Source organism: Mobula birostris, chromosome 27, assembly GCF_030028105.1.
Source record: "Mobula birostris isolate sMobBir1 chromosome 27, sMobBir1.hap1, whole genome shotgun sequence".
In the NCBI taxonomy this organism is placed as follows: Eukaryota; Metazoa; Chordata; class Chondrichthyes; order Myliobatiformes; family Myliobatidae; genus Mobula; species Mobula birostris.
Window position 1 is genome coordinate 23,041,607 of NC_092396.1, and position 20,696 is coordinate 23,062,302.

At 41.6% G+C, this 20,696-nt stretch overlaps 1 protein-coding gene across 1 annotated transcript in view; it reads left to right on the forward strand.

Annotated features, from left to right (window-relative positions):
- tmco4 (transmembrane and coiled-coil domains 4) overlaps positions 1 to 20,696 on the forward strand; it is a 109,619-nt gene that overhangs the window by 34,376 nt on the left and 54,547 nt on the right. Inside the window, exons 8-11 of the mRNA XM_072245257.1 lie at positions 1,228 to 1,347; positions 5,505 to 5,669; positions 11,862 to 11,998; positions 20,548 to 20,632. Coding sequence (XP_072101358.1) covers positions 1,228 to 1,347; positions 5,505 to 5,669; positions 11,862 to 11,998; positions 20,548 to 20,632 — 507 coding nt within the window. The remainder of the gene's footprint in view (positions 1 to 1,227; positions 1,348 to 5,504; positions 5,670 to 11,861; positions 11,999 to 20,547; positions 20,633 to 20,696) is intronic.

The following is a 20,696-nucleotide window of genomic DNA, read 5'->3' on the forward strand; positions in this document are numbered from 1 at the left end:
ATGCCGGCGTGGCTAATTGATAATGAACCTGTGTGACTGACTCAATGGTGCTGTGTTGTTTCTCTCCACTGAAGTTGTTCAGATGGTTGTCGTCATCCCCAATGCAGCCATGAGGTGGAGTCCCATCTGGGAGTCAGGAATCAGAGAGGAACGGAAACAAGAAGTAATAATATGGGTTGATGCCCAAATTAGCTTATCTGCTCACTGTCTAGATTGATAGACATAGAGATTGCTGTGTCAAACATTACTGATTAGAAGAAGCTATTTTACTTTTTCCTAATCTGGGCATCAAGGTGACGTAGCGGTTAACACAGCACTATTATTACAGCTTGGGGCTTTCTGGGGTTCGGAGTTCAATTCTGGCACCATCTGCAAGGAATCTATAGGTTCACCTTGTGAACTGCATGGGTTTCCTCCGGGTGCTCCGGTTTCCTCCCACAGTCTGAAAACATTGTGGGTTAATTGGCCATTGTAAATTGTCCTGTAATTAGGCTAGTATTAAATATGTGGGTTACTGGTGGTGCAGTTTGTTGGGTTGAAAGGGCCTGTACAGCACTATATCTAAATTAAATAAATAAGTAGAATTTCAAGAACATCATCAAATATTTTACTTATTGAAATGTACTGCTATATTGAAAAATTTACTGAATTTTTTTTTTGCTGAACTAAATTGCTGGTGGCTTGTGCATGGCCAGAATTATTTTATTGAAATGCACAGTAGAATGAAAAGAGCAGAAAAGAATGAGAAAAGAATAGTGTGAAATGTTTTTTTAAATCATGTGGGTGCTGGAAATCTGAAATAAAACTAGAAAATACTGGGACCATTGGGTGTCCGACAACATCTGTGTAAAAGAGAAAAATGGCTAATGTTTCAAACTCATTGTTTCTGTCTACAGATGCAACCTGACTCATTGAGTGGTCAAACATTTTCCGTTATAAAAAGGGTACCGCACATATTATGCATGAATCACTAACAAAACTTGGAGTCTTTTTAATGTTTCAGTTTACTGGGAATAGGAATGCATCGGAATTCAATGCAAATACAAAACTAGACAAAATCCATGACACTTTTACTAATTTTTAGGGATTAACTAATGGACAACAAGTTCTGTAATGAAATGATTCTGTTATTACTTGAGTCTGCCTTTTCAGTTATTTTTGATGGGTTTTTTTTGGTTTTGGTGTCCTTTGGATAGAATGTTAAATCTGATTTTCTTTCCCTTTCAGGATACAAAATGAAGAAACGAGTGGGAGCTATTGAAGAGTTTGAGTTCCTTCCTCTAACTGATGGAAATCAACTGCACATCACCATTGCTGTCACTGGCTGGCTATGCACAGGAAAATATGGTATGAAGAATGAAAAAGACCAATTCAAGAACGTCTAATTCTACTTTAAATAATTTTATGTGTTCCAGAATGAAAGTCAGCCTGCGACAAATGTTTGAAGGCATGATTAAGCTTTCCCTATGAATAATTCAAAAGATTTTATTTTCAAGTGTTAAGCAACAAACAGTCTGCTGGAGGAATTCAGTGGGTTGAGCAACATCTCTGGAAGGAAAGGAATTGTTGGCATTTTATATTGAAACCCCATATCAAGGCAGGCAATCCTAAAACACTTATAATTCGTTATAAGATTAATGGTACAATAGGGAACCATTATTCTCATTGGGTCTGTCTGGATCCCAGGGGTTCAATCCCTTTAATCCCATTTTCTTCTTGTTTCCCGATACCTTTTCCTTTCTCGTGCTCATCAAGTCCTCTTTGAATTTCTTGCCACCTATCTTACCAGGCAGTTAACCTAAAATCAGAGATCCTTGCTGAAAATCATGCATGCACTCCATACAGAACACACCCAAAGTTGGATCTAGCCTGGGATCCTGCGGCTGTTGGGCAGTAGCGCTAAGTGCTTTATGATTACGCTGCCACAGTTTGGGATCATTCTGATCAGTGAAGCACAACACACTTTCCACTCTTTCTTTCCCTAATGAGATATTGGAAAATTCCAAGCACATTTCCATCAACAGATAAAATTATATACTTATCTATACAAGAGAAGCTACTATTCACCTTAGTGAGGCAACTGACCGTAAAATGTAGCTGCAGTGCTCTCTGCACTCTTAACTGAGCTTTAGAAACACATGCAAAATGCTGGAAGAACTCATCAACTAAGGCAGCATCTGTGGAGGGGAATAACCAGCCAACATTTCGGACCGAGACCCTTCATCAAGATACTGGAAGGAGCTTAACTTTTTTCGATTCTATGGCAGTTGCGAAATCATTATGAAACAGCATCTGTCAAACAGATTGAAATGGCTGTGTTGTTTTTTCAAGCAACATTACTGCCCACAAAGGATAGTATCATTTAGTGTGGTATTTTCGAATGACAGAATGGAATTTAGTTTGAAGAATTTGACAGTAGTTTTGGATAAGTGAATGTATGTGACAAGGTTGCTAACTCTTTCATTTTTCACCCTCTTAGACATTCTGCTTTACTGAGATTTTGTAGCCACTAAAGTTCATATTTGTCTTAATAATAGCTCAGACTCAATTACAGATGATGTAGAGTGCTTCTCTGGAGAACTTTCACATAGAAATAGCTCACAGGATCTAGGGTACTACAGACTGATATGAATTACCATTCTTGTTGCCAAGGTACTGCTTTGCTTATCAGCATGAAGGTTTTTGTCAGAATCTGCTGATGCTTTTCCAACTGCAAAATGAAAGAGAAAAGAACTTGAATTCATATATCATATATTTCATCACTCGGAAATCCCTTCAAAGCACATTACACATGATGGATTACTCAGGAGCACAGAGACTGCTGCTGTGCAGACAAATTGGGGTCAAAGTTAGCACAAAACTGAGGTCTAAAGGACTGAATTTTAATTATCGTGTAAGCTGCAGCCAGTGATACTAGATTGTTTTTAGATTAGAAATGTTACCGAGGTTCAAGGTGACTATAAAAATGAAAGCCACAATAATGTGAACGATAAGGAAGCTGGAATTCAGAATCAGGTTTAATATCACTGGCATATGTCATGAAATATACAATACAAATAGTTAAATAAGTAGTGCAGGAATAGAAATTTAAAAAAGTAGTGAGGTAATGTTCGTGGATTCAATGTCCATTCAGAAATTGGATGACAGAGGGGAAGAAGCTGTTCCTGGATTGTTGAGTGTGTGCCTTCAGGCTTCTGTACCTCCTTCCTGATGGTAGCAATGAGAACAAGGCATGACCTGGGTGGGGAGGGGGTGTTCCTAAATGGTGGACACCTCCCCCTTTTTTTGTTTGAGGCATTTCTCCTTGAAGATATCCTGGATTCAACAGAGGCTAGTGTTCATGATGGAGCTGTACTTGTTTCTTTATTTGGAAGTGGAATGAAGTAATTACTACAGAACAGGCATAAATCGTGGGATTGAACTGGCTGAAAATAAAATGCCAAGATTGTAAACTGCTACATTTGATTCAATCTAAGTTTCATCCAGTGTCATTTGAATCAGAACAAATGTGTAGAGTTTTCGTGGAAAGCAATCATGAATGGAATCACTTCTTGATTTACTAATTCCTGGATCGAGAATACTTCACTCAATTTCTTTGAACTTTGTGCCACAACATCTGTTGTGACCCTTTCTGTGATTTAGGCAAACTACAATTTCTTTTTATATTAACAGCCATCATTTGGCTGGGCAGTTAATTCCCTGAGTATTCATTGCCTAGTGCTGAGGTATAATGTAATGTCTTTAGGAGAGTATTGAGAGTCGACCAAAGGTTCCCTCTAGCCATGTTTTAATTCTGTAGTTTAACTAGCTACCTTCAGTTAAAAGTCAGAATACCTGGCAATGACCAAGTAATTTATATGGTTTTATGTTGGGAGCAAAATCGCTTTTAACAGATATTTTTGTAGCTGATATATTTTCAAATCACTTGCAAAATCAGTCAAATGAAAAATAGTGAATTGAATTATTGTGAGGCACACGCCATGGAACAAAGTTTGCAAAATAACATATTGTTTTCCAATATTTGTGCAGCTTCAGCCATTAAGTAAAGATGACAGTATTTAAAATAATGTTTTGTTTGTCATTGGGAATACAAATTTTCTGCTGGAGCTACACCAGGAACATACTTTGAGCAAAAAGCAAATTGCTGGAGGAACTCAGTAGGTCGAGCAGTATCTGTGGAGGGGAATGGACAGTCAACATTTCGGGTTGTGACCATTCATTGAGACTTTTCATCTGCACCTGCCCCCACCCCCCAGCTAATGCTGCCAAACCCGCTGAGTTCCTCCAGCACTTGGATTCTTTGCTCCAGATTCCAGCATCTGCGGTCTCTGGAGTCTCCAGACTTCACCAGTGCCAATGTCAGTGTAGACCAACAGAGTGATTTGTACCACAAACAGATAAGAACCAAATGTGCTATCTGATTCAGTGCTATACCCAATGTGGGTCTTGCAGGGAAAATGTCAGTGAATCTATCTCCACTTGTGTGATTCAGAGTATTTCAGAAAGATTCAGTGGCTGACGTGTTTGGCAGGCTTTCTTCAGCAAAGTCAGGGAAGTCAAGAAACAACCAGCTATCAAAGTTTTCCTTCTGTTTTCTGAAGAGATCTGGTTCTGGCCACACCGTGAGAACTTATTAATGCGTGGCAGGCTCTCCTGTTGTGCAGGGCCTCAACAGCAAATGTTCCTTCTGGGTTTCCAGAAACTCCCATTGAGGGATTGGGAGAAGTAGCTCCACATTTGTTCCAGAGGTCCACTGTGTGTGATGGCAACTCACTGCTGATTGCGAATTCTGCCCTGATAAATTGAGCTTAATGCTATGACAGATGGAATTGAGGCAATTGGTTAATCTAAATGTTTAGATGGGGGTGATGATGGGCATAAATGGAACTCTGTCAGCTTGAGACTGGCTTGATGGAGCAGCAGCTGTTTCTGTCATCTTCATTTTTGTTGCTGAGATGAGAAATGTTGACGACGGATGCTTAGATTTAGAAGAAAAGAGAACCTGATGCTGAGCTGTCTCATTTTTTACAAGTGCCACTTATTTGTACTTGTGCTTTCGTCTTCCTTAAGATAACTAAATGAGCCTTGAAAGATTAGTACTGTCTTTGCCTCTGAGTCAGAAGATTGAATTCTGGTGCCTCTCCAGGAGTTGATGATATAATCTAAGCAGAAGTTGGTGCCATGTATAGGAGTGTGCACTGCTGGATGAGGGATTAACCTGTTAAGTTTTCTCTCACAGAGAGACATAAAAGATTTTTGTGGTAGTGTTCAAGGGAGAGCAGAACAGTTAATTTGTCTCATTACTGGCTAAATCCTGCAGTGCGCAAAGTGGCTGTCCTGTTTCAAAATGCTCCACTGCTGTGTAACCACACTTCAAAAATACTTCATTAGCTGGAAAGCATTTTGAAAAGCCCCTGAGGTCATGATAAGTGCTTAAAACAAAGAGTGCAAGTTGTTTTATGTTCCCCCTAAATCATACATTTGTTCTGCACATATTGCACCAGGAAGCTTTGAGGCACCATGGCGAAGTCTACTACAGTCCAAAGAGCAGTACTGCCTGGCCTGGGAGTCAAAATATTTGATGGAACTCGGTAATGCCCTCGATTCTCTGCTGAATGGTCTGGTTAATATTGTGGCACAGGAAGCCCTGAAGTACACTGTTCTCTCAGGTAAGGCTGTTTCCCTTTTCAATTTCGATAAGATTCATTCCTTTTAAGTTACTAATAAGATGTCTGGCACAGAAACAATGTTTATATAAAGTGACACACATAAAAGTTGCTGGTGAACGCAGCAGGCCAGACAGCATCTCTAGGAAGAGGTACAGTCGATGTTACGGGCCGAGACCGTAACGTCGACTGTACCTCACCTACCACTCCACCAGCCTCTGGGTCCAACATATAATTCTCCGTAACTTCCACCACCTCCAACAGGATCCCACCACTAAGCACACCTTTCCTCCCCCCCCCCACACTTTCCGCAGGGATCGCTCCATACGCAACTCCCTTGTCCATTCGTCCCCCCCATCCCTCCCCACTGATCTCCCTCCTGGCACTTATCCTTGTAAGCAGAACAAGTGCTACACATGCCCTTACACTTCCTCCCTCACCACCATTCAGGGCCCCAGACAATCCTTCCAGGTGAGGTGACACTTCACCTGTGAGTCGGCTGGGGTAATATACTGCGTCCAGTGCTCCCAATGTGGCCTTCTAAACATTGGCGAGACCCAACGCAGACTGGGAGATCATTTCGCTGAACACCTACATTCTGTCCGCCAGAGAAAGCAGGATCTCCCAGTGGCCACACATTTTAATTCCACGTCCCATTCCCATTCTGATATGTCTATCCACGGCCTCCTCTACTGTAAAGATGAAGCCACATTCAGGTTGGAGGAACAACACCTTATATTCCATCTGGGTAGCCTCCAACCTGATGGCATGAACATTGACTTCTCAAACTTCTGCTAATGCCCCACCTCCCCCTTGTACCCCATCTGGTATTTATTTATTTATATGCACACATTCTTTTTCTCTCTCTCCTTTTTCTCCCTCTGTCCCTCTCACTATACCCCTTGCCCATCCTCTGGGCTTTTTTTCCCCCCTCTCCCTTTTCTTTCTCCCTAGGCCTCCTGTCCCATGATCCTCTCATATCCCTTTTGCCAATCACCTGTCCAGCTCTTGCCTCCATCCCTCCCCCTCCTGTCTTCTCCTATCATTTTGGATCTCCCCCTTCCCCTCCCTCTTTCAAATCTCTTACTAGCTCTTCCTTCAGTTAGTCCTGATGAAGGGTCTCGGCCTGAAACGTCGACTGTACCTTTTCCTAGAGATGCTGCCTGGACTGCTGCGTTCACCAGCAACTTTTATCTGTGTTGCTTGAAATTCCAGCATCTGCAGATTTCCTCGTGTTTGTGTTTATATAAAGTGAATTATTCTTAAATGAATTTTAACTCCATTCAAAGCACTGAAACGATTTTCAACAAAATGGCAACTATGGAATATTAATACCTCTCTGCACGGCTCCAATTTTTATTCAAATTGTTCGCGAATATATTGCAATTGTCTGTCATTTAACTGCAGAAGATATTTGCAACATTTACGATCACTAAGTGCACCATCATTCTTAACTTCCCCCTGAGGACCGCATCACCGTGGAAGCAGGTGATGCAATCAGCCATACGTAGTATCATCTGCGAATACTGACAAAACAAAGGCTATGGACACAGGCAATAACCTAAATGTGTTCCAGTGCAGCTGCACTTCTGGTCTCCCTGACAATGTGCCAAATTTCCTATGTTTTCCCTGTTCACAGATCCAGTCTGGCTAATTACTGCCCCATCATCCTACTGTGAAACATTAGCAATGTGATGAAAGATGTCATCAGCAGAGTGAAATGGGAATTATGTATTATTTCATCAGGTTTAAAGTGATGTGGCAATGTACGTTTTCCAGCTGAACGTCAGGCATTGACTGTATGTGACAGAACCTAACCCCACAACAAGGGTGAAGCTAAGATACTACATAATAGCACGGACAGAAAATTCATTAAGTTACTGAAAACAGAGTAGCAGTGAAGGGCTGGTTTTTGGACTGGATGGGGAGCGTACAGTAGAGTTTCTCAGGGACCACTGTTTTTCTTAATACATACAGTAACTTGGACTTGGGTGTACAGAGAACAATCTCCAGACTAGCAACATAAAATTTAGTTAATGCTAAAAAAGGCAAAGTCATAATCCTAGAGAAGTACGGCACAGAAACAGGCCTTTCAGTCCATCTAGTCCATGCCAAAACCATTTAAACTGCCTAGTCCCATCGACCTACACAGGGACCATAGCCCTCCATACCCCTACCATCCATGTACCTATCCAAACTTTTCTCTTAAGCATTGAAATAGTGCTCCCATGCTCCGCTTTTGCTGGCTGCTCATTCCACACTCACAACCCTCTGAGTGAAGAAATCTCGTGTCCCCCTCAAAGTTTTCACCTTTCACCCTTAACCCATGACCGCTAGTTGTAGTCCTACCCAACTTCAGTGGAAAAAGCCTGCTTGCATTTGCCCTTTCTATTCCCCTCATAATTTTGTATACCTCTATCAAATCTCCCCTCAATCTTCTACATTGAGGCAATGTAAGTTAAAGTCCATGAATCAGAACTGAGTACAAGGACAATGATCTAGGTTATATACGCATTGTTCATCGAAAGTAGTGGAGCCTGTTGGGGAAAAGAAAGTTTTAAAATAAAACAAAATGAGACATTGGGCTTTTAAAAACAGAAGCAAAACAATAAATTTGTGATGAATCTTAATAACCCAGTGATTTGGCCTCACCTGCGTTACTGTATCCATTTCCAGGCTCCACACTCTGTGAAAGGTGTTGAAGCTTTGGAGAAGGTGCAGAGGAAATTTACCAAACTGATTTCAAGGATGCGAAATGTTAATTATGGGAGTAGACTGGAGCTGCGAGGGTTGTTCACCTTGGATCAAAGGTGGTTGTGCGAAGATCTGATAGACATATTTAAAACAATGAAGTATATAGACTGAGTAGATATAGATAAACTGTTTCCATTAGTGGAGAGCCATAGAGTAAAGGTCACTGGTAAAGGAAGCAAAATAACTTGAGAATTTTTTTTATGTGGTATATTTTTATCAGTGGGGTGGCACAAGAGTGTAATGGTTAGCGCAAAGCTTTACAGTACCAGTGACCTGGTTTCAATTCCCACTGCTGCCTGTAAGGAGTTTGTACATTCTTCCTGTGGCTGCGTAGGTTTCCTCCGGGTGCTCTGGTTTCTTCTCACATCCAAAGACGTATCAGTTGGTAGGTTAATCGATCATTGTAAATTGCCCTGTGATAGGCCAGGATTAAATTGGGGGATTGCTGGGTGACATGTCTCTAAAGCCTGGAAGGGCCTATTTTGCACGGTATCTCAATAAATAAAAATAAAATAAGTATAGTTATGGACAGGGGTAGCAATTCAAAACAAACTAAATAATAATCAGGAAGGAAAGGATTTTACAGGAGAGGGGCAGGGGATAATATTTGCTTGAATATTTTTACAAACTTAAAAGGCCAGATGGCCTCCCTCCAGGTTCTAACCATTCTGTGTCTCCGTAACCACTTTGCCATAAGGCTCAGTGACAGTACCATCACTGTCTTTCCCAAAGTTGACCCTCTGGGGCTCATTACTGGGCAGCAACATAACTGAATTAGTCAAATGAGTGCAGTGATTACATATGAAGATCAAAGGATGTATTTGGTGAATGACTCACCACCTGACTCCTCAAAGCCTTACCACCATCTACATGGGCTATTTTCCACTTGACTAAATGAGACCAGCTAAAATTACGTACAGGAAATGGAAAACTGAAATGACACCAAACAAGCTACTGGATTTGGCTTCATCGATCACTTAATCATTGATTATCTCCACAACTAGTGCACAACGGTTGGAGTAGGTATATTCACAAGTTACATTCATCAGTACACCTTTATGGCACTTCTCAAAAGTTTACTGTTTAGAAGAACAAGGGCATTATCAATACTGGCAAGTTCTCCTCCAAGTTGCATAAAATCCTGACTGGGAAATGTATTATTATTTCTCCATAACTACTTGAGTTCCTCCACTTGTTGACAGATCGGAGCAGAACATGAAAACTGATCACCACTTTCTCCAGAACAGTTGGAGACATATAATAAAGTTTACCCATGTCCCACAAAATACGTTCTTATTATTAATAATCTCTAATTATTCTAATTGATGCTTCTGTTAATTTAGGAAGTCAGATTGTGATTGAATTCTCTTGAGCATGTGGAAATACAGGATGTGTTGAAGATGTTATTTATTTTGACCTGTGGTTTGAATTTTCTTTTGGTATTGCATATGTAAGTAATCTCAGTACTCTCAAACACTGTACAAAAAGAACATTTCTTTGTAAGTAATATATATGTATAAATGGTATCTAATTCCATGTGAATGTTTTAGATTTTGTTTTTCTGTACATTATTGCATTGAAGAAAATTTGCAATTTAAAGTGAAATCCAAAATTAATTTGTATTCTTGTCAAATAACTCCACCATGCTCTAATGTTGAATGAGTTCATTTGGATTTCACATAGAGCTAAATTTCACCCCAACCCATTGACAGAGCGATAACAGAAATGAAATGGGGCACTGAAAGTTTTCTTTCCCAACTCCGATCCCACTGAAAGTTTTCTTTCCCAACTCCGATCCCACTGAAAGTTTTCTTTCCCAACTCCAATCCAACTTATTGCGAGTTTAAATTGCAGACACAATGGCACTTTCCCCAATGCAACAATGTCCTCTTTAAGTATGTAGGTTGGTCACTTTCAATTTTGGGTTCAAGTCTACTGTTAAAAGAGCATAAGACATAGGAGCAGATTTAGGCCATTTGACCCAACGAACTGCTCTGCCGTTCGATCATGACTGATTGGTTATCTCTTTCAACCCCATTCTCCTGCCTTCTCCCAGTAACCTTTACTAATCAAGAACCCATCAATATCCCTTTTAAATATACCCAATGACTTGGCCTGCACAGCCACCTGTGGCGATGAATTCCACAGATTCACCACCCTCTGGCTAAATTTTTCCTCGTCTCTGTTCTGAAAGGACGTCTTTGTATTCTGAGACTGTACCCTCTGATTCTAGACCCTTCACTACAGGAAACCTCTTGTCCATGTACACTTTACCTAGGACTTCCAATATTTGAGAAGCTTCATTAAGATTCTTACCCTCGCCCCCCACCCCCGCCATTCTTCTAAACTCCAGTGAATACAGGCCCAAAGCCATCAAGCTTTCTTTATATGACAAGCCATTCAATCCTGGAATCATTCTCATGAACCTCCTTTGAATCCCCTTTCTATGATAAGGGGCCCAAAACTGCTCATAATACTCCAAGTGAGCTCTCACCACTCTCACCACTGCCTTATAAAGCCTCTACATTACATCAAAGTTGCTGGTGAACGCAGCAGGCCAGGCAGCATCTCTAGGAAGAGGTACAGTCGACGTTTCAGGCCGAGACCCTTCGTCAGGACTAACTGAAGGAAGAGCTTGTAAGAGATTTGAGAGGGGGAGGGGGAGATCCATGATCTTCCGCTAATGCCCCACCTCCCCCCTCGTACCCCATCCGTTATTTATTTATATACACACATTCTTTCTCACTCTCCTTTTTCTCCCTCTGTCCCTCTGACTACACCCCTTGCCCATCCTCTGGGTTTCCTCCCCCTCCCCCTTTTCCTTCTCCCTGGGCCTCCTGTCCCATGATCCTCTTATATCCCTTTTGCCAATCTACTGTCCAGCTCTTGGCTCCATCCCTCCCCCTCCTGTCTTCTCCCATCATTTTGGATCCCCCCCCCCAACTTTCAAATCTCTTACTAGCTCTTCCTTCAGTTAGTCCTGACGAAGGGTCTCGGCCCAAAAGGACGACTGTACCTCTTCCTAGAAATGCTGCCTGGCCTGCTGCGTTCATCAGCAACTTTGATGTGTGAGGCTATTCTTTGGCTGTTCTCTGTACTGGAGGTCAACTCCTCCACTGCAGTACAGCTGCAGTACACAAAGCCAGCATAGTTACAGAATGAACAATGATCAAGACATTACATGCCTCTTGACACATATACACTTATAGCAAAGCAGTCTGGGATTATACAGGTTCGATTTTGTTACATTACAAAATTAAGTACATTTATAAAATCTCAATGTTTTAAATATATTTCCACATTAGCTTATGGAGGAGAACCTAAATGAGAGGAGAATAGCTGTTCATGGATCTCACTTTCTGCAGAGGCAGGAGTATTGATGTTGAAATGTATTCGCATCCAGTTTATATTTATTAGCAACTTCACCTTTGTCCTTCGAAGGTATCGTGACTGCATTGACGTGGCCAGCCTCACTACTGACTGTTGCCAGTGTCATCGACAATCCGTGGGGAGTCTGCCTCAGTCGATCCGCTGAAGTTGGAAAGCATTTAGCCCAGGTGCTGCTGAGCAGACAGCAGGTAAAAGGCATACTTCAAGCTGAGTAGCTAACAGCTTTATGAACATATGCATAAGCACTTTCCATATATTTGTCCAGAACCAGTTAATAAATTGCTTTAACATAAAGATTCATCATGGAACACCCAAGCTGTTTGCTTAATTCTCCAGTATTTCTTCCTTCTGAAAGTTTTGATTCCCTCATTACAGATGCACTTTCACATCTTCCTTGTATCCAGTGCCGCGCACTAGCTATTACCTTGGATTGAATGCTAGCAGCTTGTCCAACTGTGCAATGTATTTTGATTTTTTTTAACCTGTCTTCTACTTGTGCATTTTCATTTGTGCCTTTCATGTAGCACAGTATCCCAGAGCTCTGCCCGTAGATGAAAAATGAACATTGAGGGAGGAGTGTCATTGGTGCTGAATGAACATTTGATTGAGGGATGTTTTAGAAAACTTAGACTATTGTTTTGGGCCCAATATTGACAGATATTCAAGTCTTTATGTCTGGATAGCACTTGAAGTGATCCCATGCCCTACTCTTTCCTCATAATCCTGATACTTGCTTCTTTTCAAATCTGTATCTGATTATTGATTTGGTTTCTCTATTTGTTCATACAGTACATTCCAAAATGTACCAGTAATTGTGTTTTAATAAACAGCCTTCTTACCTATTGTTGGCGCGTGGCCAAGTGGTTAAGGCGCTCGTCTAGTGATTTGAAGGTCGCTAGTTTGAGCCTTGGCTGAGGCAGTGTGTGTGTCCTTGAGCAAGGCACTTAACCACACATCGCTCTGTGACAACACCGGTGCCAAGCTGTATGGGTCCTAATGTCCTTCCCTTGGACAACATCGGTGGCATGGAGAGGGGAGACTTGCAGCATGGGCAATTGCTGGTCTTCCATACAACCTTGCCCAGGCCTGCGCCCTGGAAACCTTCCAAGGCGCAAATCCATGGTCTTATGAAACTAACGGATGCCTACATATATATTTTACCTGTTTATCACTTTTCTCATTGGTCTTATCATTGATCTTTGGTTACCAACCCATTTGTTAGCTTCTTTGGCTTCAGCCCCTGTAAGTTTTAAAATCTGCATTAAGTTATCTTAGCCTCATTGACATGAAAAGAAACAATTCCAGCTTCATTGGTTTTTCTATGTAAGTGAAGTCTCTTATCCATGTAGCCCCCCTGGTAAGCCTCAGGCTCACTCAAATCGCTGTCTAGGGAAAGCAGCCCTCGACCCCACCAAACTGGGTAATTAAGTTTGTGTGGATGCTATGTGATGTACCCCACCCCACCAAATAACAGACAAAACACCATATATGATTAATTGATTACAATTTATAGATATTACTGGAACTATATAATTAATAGAGATAAAATATAAAAGGAAAATAAAAGGCGCCAAACTTATCAAAGTTCAATCTCTTCGTGCCCAAACAGTTGGAGCTCTAGTAACGATCCTCTCTTCACCATTCGATCCCCTCTGACCACTTCAACCTGCCGCCTGGGACCAACCACAGTGGTCGACGAGACGCTCCACACAAGCCTGTCTCTGTCTCCTCTCCTCGCCGAAGACCTTGGACCTTGGACTCCTGCTCGGGGTCTGACCCTGTTAGCCAGCTCACAGCACCGCATCCATTCTCTCTCCCCATCGCGCCTTCTCCCCCAAAAATCCACACATCACAATAGCTTACAGACACACAAGAAAGAATAACGTCTATCCCAATTGGTTTGTTTGCTCTCATATCAATAATATAACACAAACAAGCTGCTAGCAAGAGAACTTTCTCAGCAGTTAACATAACAAAGAAGCCATTTTAATTAGCCTACGCAGGAACATAAAAGAAGAAACCCCTTACATCCGTAAGACCGTAAATAAATAGCAGAATTAGGTCATTTGGCCCATCGAATTTGCTCCGCCTTTCAATCATGGCTGATCCTTTTTTCCCCTCCTCAGCCTCCTTTCCATCTATCAACCTCTGCCTTAAATATACATAAATACTTGATTCCCACAGTTGACTGTGGCAAAGAATTCCACAGATTCACCCAACTCTGGCTAAAGAAATTCCTCCTCATCTCAGTTCTAAAACTGCTCACAATACTCCAAGTAGGCCTCACCGGTACTTTATAAAGTCTCAACATTACATCCTTGCTTTTATATTCCAGTCCTCTTGAAATGAATGTGAACATCCCATTTGCCTTTCTCTCCCCATACTCAACCTGAAAATTAACCTTCAGAGAATTCTACACAAGGATTCCCAAATCTCTTTGCACCTCAGAATTTTGTATTTTCTCTCAATTTAGCAAATCGTCAACCCTTTCATTTCTTCTACCAAAGTGCATGACCATACACTTCCCAACACTGTATTCCATCTGACACTTCTTCACCCTTTCTTTTAATCTGTCCAAGTCCTTCTGTAGGCTTCCTATTTCCTCAAAACTACCTGCCCTTCCACCTAGCTTCATATCATCTGAAAACTTTGTAACAAAGCCATCAATTCCATCATCCAAATCATTAACATATAATGTAAGAAAGAATCGGTCCTAACAGACCCCTGTGGAACACTAGTCACTGGCAGCCAACCAGAAAGGCTCCCTTTACAGTATTCCCACTCTTTGCCTCCTGCCAATCATCCACTGCTTTATCCATGCTAGAATCTTTCCTGTAATACTGTGGGCTCATAGCTTGTTAAGCAGCCTCATGTGTGGCACCTTGTCAAAGGCCTTCCCTGGTGTCATTCTGGATTAACTTCCCTGCAGTAATAATAACTTCCAATTGGATGATACTATTCATATGTACAAATATTCCATGGTGCTTTAGAGCATTGCTATTGGGCAAGATTTTACTACTGTCCATGTAAGTAATATTATGATCAAATATTTAGTGAAATTTGGGGGATTTTTTTCGGAGTGACTTGCAGTAGAAGAAATTAGTAAAAAGGTTTATGGAAGGAATCCCTGGGTTTAGATTCTAAGCACTAAAATTTCCTATGTGAAAACAGGACCAGATTTGGAGAGCCTTGTAGGTTGTGGACAGTCGTAAGGGAATGGGATGTTGCAAAGATTGGGAGGGTTGTGACCAGTTTTGAAAACCAAAACTGATCATACTGTAAGTCAGCATGTACTGTCTTGTTCCAATACCTGTCCCCTTTCCTAAAGTGTGGGCACAGAACTGCATTCACTACTCCAATTTCAATCTAATCATTGATTTATTCTTAAATATAATCTCCTTGCTTTGCATTACCTGTTCCTATTTGTACAACTAAAGATTTGTATGCTTACATGCCATCTTCATCTTCAAAGATTAGCGCTTATAAGCTTCCAAATATCTCTGCTCAGATATTCACTTCAAAATTGTACCGTCTAATTTATTTTCTCCATCAATTTCCTTCTAATATGCACCACTTCACTCTTTTTAGCATTATTTTGAAATGTGCCAATATGTTATGCTGTCCTGAAATTTGCTTCTCTGCTTTGTGCCATCTGCAAATTTTTAAATTATCCCAAATAAGTCAAAATCTAAGTCATTAGAATAGAATCAAATCCAAGATGGTGGTGTGTGCAGTCCCAGTGGCTTACAGCTCTCCAGTCCAACCAAACTTTTTCTCAATTAAACAGTACAGCATACCGAGTGCACACAGTTCACCTATTTGGGACACTTAGAACATCCGCCATTTTGAGATCGCGAGAATGCTACCAATGAAGATTGTTACAGCTCCACCGGGAGGTTGGACACCAACCAGAAGGGGATAGCACTATGAGAGAAGGCAGAATCACAGCAAGAGAGCCGGTATGTACACTGGACTAAGAGACTCCACTCCCGAGTATCCCGTTAGCAAATGCACGGGTGATGACCAACAAAATGGACAAGGTTCAGCCAAGACTCACTTTGCCGAACAACCTACTAGAGTGCTGTGCTATGATCTTCTCAGAAACCTGGCTGGACCATGAGGTACCCGACGCCACTACTGGACTAGCAGGCTGAATGGTCTTCCGAGCCGACAGAAGGCACGACTCTGGCAAGAAATCGGGTGGTGGTTTGTGCATTTATATTAACGCTGCCTGGTGTACTAAATCAATCAGTCATTATTGAAAGTTACTACTGTCCCAACCTGGAATCCATACTGATAAAGTGCAGGCCCTTTCAGCTACCGAGAGAAATCACCATTGCTAATTTTACAGCAGTTTATATACCTCCACGTGCCAACACCAAATTAACGTTAGATCAACTACACGATGCTGTGTTAAACAACTGGCTGCTCACCCTGATGGTGCCTTCATCATGGCTGGTGATTTTAATCAGGCTAACCTTAATATGATATTTTATGGTCTAGCTTCCGATGGAATGTGAATTGCCCAAAGAGGGGTAATAACACAGGTGTACACCAACATAGCAGGCACATGTAGGGCCTCCCCATGCCCTCACCTGGGATCATCCAATCATTGCATCTGATCCCAGCAAATAGACCGGTGGTAAGGAAGGAGAAACCAACATCCAGGACAATAACGGTGTGGCCTGAGGGAGCCATCTCCATTCTTCAAGTTTGCTTTGAGAGTACTGACGGGGAGTCTGTTTACATGCCAGCTATGCACGACTCAGGCATTGATTTAGAGGATTACACAACCACAATTCTGCATGACATCAAATTCTGTATAGACAATGTCATCACTGCCAAAAACATTCGGGCATTCTCGAACCCGAAGCCATGGATGAACAGCAAGGTAGGTAACCTGCTCAAAGCTCGTGACGCTGCTTACAGATCCGGTGATGTCAAAGCATACAGTGAGGCCAGATCGGATCTTTAGAGAGGCATCAAAACTACCAAGTACAGACATAAAGTACACATTGAGGTATATTTCTATAACACCACAGATCCCCGACGTGTTTGGGAAGGCATCAGATCTATCTCAGGTGACAAAGGAAAGCTCTTCTGCTCTACTCATGGTGATGCCAAACTAGCTGAAGAGCTAAACAACTTTGCTCACTGTGATAAGGACAGTAAGGAGCCAGTGATGAGGGCATTAACTTTGGATGGCAGAACTGCACCGCCACTGAACGTACATGAGTTGAGGCCTGTACTGCGTAATGTCAACACATGCAATGCAGTGGGACTATGGGACTTGTCTGAACAGGTCCTCTGGGATTGTGCCCACCAGCTGGCAGCAGTTATGATGGGTATTTACAACCTCTTGCTGTGCCAGGCTGTGGTTCCAGCGTGCTTCAAAGCAGCAACCATCATATCAATCCCCAGGACATCAGCGGCAACAAGTCTTAATGACTACAGACCAGTGGTACTCACTACAAAGTTGCCTAGTGCGTGGAAAGATTGGTCATGCCTCACATCAAGGACGTAATCTCAGATACCTTGGACCAGCACCAGTTTGCCTACAAGGTGAATAGATCAACTGAAGATGCCATTCCTTTTGCCCTTCATACTGTCTTGGAACACCTGGAGCACAAAGACACCTGCAACAGGTTGCTTTTCATTGATTACAGCTCAGTCTTAAACACTATGCTATTGAACAAGCTATCTGTCAAGCTCCATAATCGAGCTTTCAGCACATCAACCTGTAACTGGGTCTTGGACTTCCTCACTGATCATACCCAGACTGTGAACATCAATCCCAACCCCACCAACCCTGAACACCAGTGCCCCACAGGGGTGTGTACTGAGTCCACTACTCTACGACCACACTCCTGCTCATACCGTACTACAAATTCAGTCAACAAATTTGCAGACAAACAACTGTGATTGGCCTAATCTCAAACAATAACGAATGTACATATACAGAGAAGGTGCTGAAACTGTCCAGTTGGTGCAGTGACCTCAACCATCAAGAAGACAAAAGAAATAGTAATTGTCTTCAGGAAGGTAAGAAGTCCTGAACAAGCCCCGCTATTCATGAATGGTGAAGTGGTGGAAAAGCTCTCCAGTTTCAGGCTTTTGGGGATGGACGTCACCATGGAGCTCTCTTGGTCGGTCAACACAACCTTGATAGTGGGGAAGACACAGCAGTGACTATACTTCCTGAGGTGTTTAAGGAGAGCTAATGTGTCCAAAAAATGCTGGCCAACTTTTATCAATTGTGATAGAGAGCATACTGACATACAGAATGACAGTGTGGTACTCCAGCTGCAGCAAGACAGATCACAAAGCACTCCAACAGGTGATGACAGCTTAGTACATCATTGGGACTCAACTGTCAGACCTGGAGACAATCTACAACTCTCGATGCCTAGAGGTGTGCTGGTAACATCATTAAAGACCCATCCCATCCCGGACACTGTTTGTTCAATCTCCTGCTGTCTGGAAGGAGACAAGGAAGCATCTTAACCAAGACAGTAAGATTGACAAACAGCTTCTTCCTGAGAGCTGTGGTGCAGTTGAATAATGCTAGACCCCAGCTTGTCAATGGCCTTTGAGTGTAATGGACTATCAAAGTCACTTATGTGGGATTTTTTAAAATTAAGTTGTAGTGCCTACATTGTAAATATCTGTTCTACATGGACTGGAGTAGCACCACAATCTTCTTGTCTTGAGTAATGGCAATAAAGTTCTGTTCTACTCTTTAAAAAAAATCAATGTTGCAGTGGTCCTCATAACTGTTCCATAAAAATACAGTACTTTCCTCCAATCTGATAAATTGTTGTTTCAGTTCTTTAACCTTCCATTTGTGACACTGTGAAACCCATTTGAGCAGTCCACATATTCTTTATGAACTGTAATATCTTTAATGGTGTATTTCATTAAAGAACGTGATCAAATGCTTTGGAATGTTTTCCAATGGAATCATAAGAATTTAAAATATGGGAATTAAGTGTGTTGGTCTGGTTTGAAATGGTTTCAAATAAAAAAAATACATAAATGTTGCCAAACTAAAATAAAACTGAATAGAACTGCAAGTAATATGGTAGGTTTTGCAGAAACCATAAAAGTAATCCATCTTCTGCTTTTCCTGAGAAAGAGCTGAATTATGTGAGTGAGAGACTGCAAGTGGCACTTGGTATTTTTCTTTTTGGCATGACACATTAATGATATTTTAACAAATCCAGCGTCCACCTCAACCTTAATCTTATCATCCACTTTGACAAGTTCTTCTGTCACACCATTGTCACGATATCTCCCCCGTCATTATGGCAGCAGTTGTTTGGCAATTATACCAGTAGGATTTCAATAAAGCATTTTGGCAATTTAATTCCAACCTATAACCTTCACTACTTGCAAAGATATGGGGGAGCTAAGTTCTACTCAAGATACAACTTCCTAATTTGGACATACAGAAACATAGAAATCTACAGCACATTACAGGCCCTTCAGCCCACAATGTTCTGCCGACCATGTAACCTACTCTAGAAACTGCCTAGAATTTCCCTACCGCATAGCTCTCTATTTTACTAAGCTCCATGTGCCTATCTAAGACCCTATTATATCCACCTCTACCACCTTTGCTGACAGTGCATTCCACGCACCCACCACTCTCTGTGTGAAAAACTTACCTCTGACATCCCCCTTGTACCTACTTCTAAGCACCTTAAAACTATACCCCCTCATGTTAGCCATTTCAGCCCCGGGGAAAAAGCCTCTGGCTATCCACATGATCAAAATGCCCCTCATCATCTTTTACACCTCTATCAGGTCACCTCTCATCCTCCGTCACTCTGAGGAGAAAAGGCCAAGTTCACTCAACCTATTCTCATAAGGCACACTCTCCAATCCAGGCAACATCTTTGTAAATCTCCTCTGCACTCTCTCTATAGTATCCACATCCTTCCTGTAGTGAGGTGACCAGAACTGAACACAATACCGTTAAGTGGGGTCTAACTAAGGTCTTATATAAGCATTTATAACTATTTTGCATTGGTTTAAGTCAAACATCTGATACCCATAACTAGCTCACCAAATAAGTTTTTTTAAAAGAACATAGTCATTTTTATTATTATTACGTGGTTACATACTCCATAATACTGTACATTTCAGGTGCTAATCTTTCCCTGATTTGTTACACTCCTACTTTCCTCATTGTTAGTCAGGGTCTCCTGCTGCTTTCCAATTTAACACTTTTTAATCATTTGGCAGGGAAAGAGTTGAACTGTATTCGACCTTTGACATTCAGGACAATCTGAACCAGATCTCTTCATCTTTCACCTCCAGCATCCTCCCCTCACCCCACCACCACCCCCAGTCATCTACTTCCTCAGTAAGTTTTCTAATCAAAGACCTGTCAGTTTCTTCTACACTCAATCTGAGTTCAATGATACATTGAATGCAGTAGAGTCTAGTTTAACACATGAGTAATGGGCAAATGTACTTTTTCACATTCATTGCCAGTGACTATTTCTGCCCTTTCATGTAGCTGTGTCAGTAGAATACATACGAGAGCTTAGTTCTGAGTGATCTCCAGGTGGGCAACCATTCTTTGTTTCGTTCTTGTGCTCCTTTATATCATCTCAATGGCTGTAATGTGGCAAGGTAATGCAAATTAATTTCTAAGCAGCTGAACTGCGCAACTTCAAAGGAGAGATATAAGAAGCAACTGTTCTCACTTCTTTATTGTTGTTTTCCACAGGGCCGGAGACCAGTCACCTTGGTCGGCTTTAGCCTTGGAGCACGAGTAATTTATTTCTGTCTTCAGGAGTTGGTTCAAGAGAAAGGTACATGTAGAACTAACTCTCAGTTGAAACAGAAAATAAAGCAAGTAATGGAACCAGCCAGCAG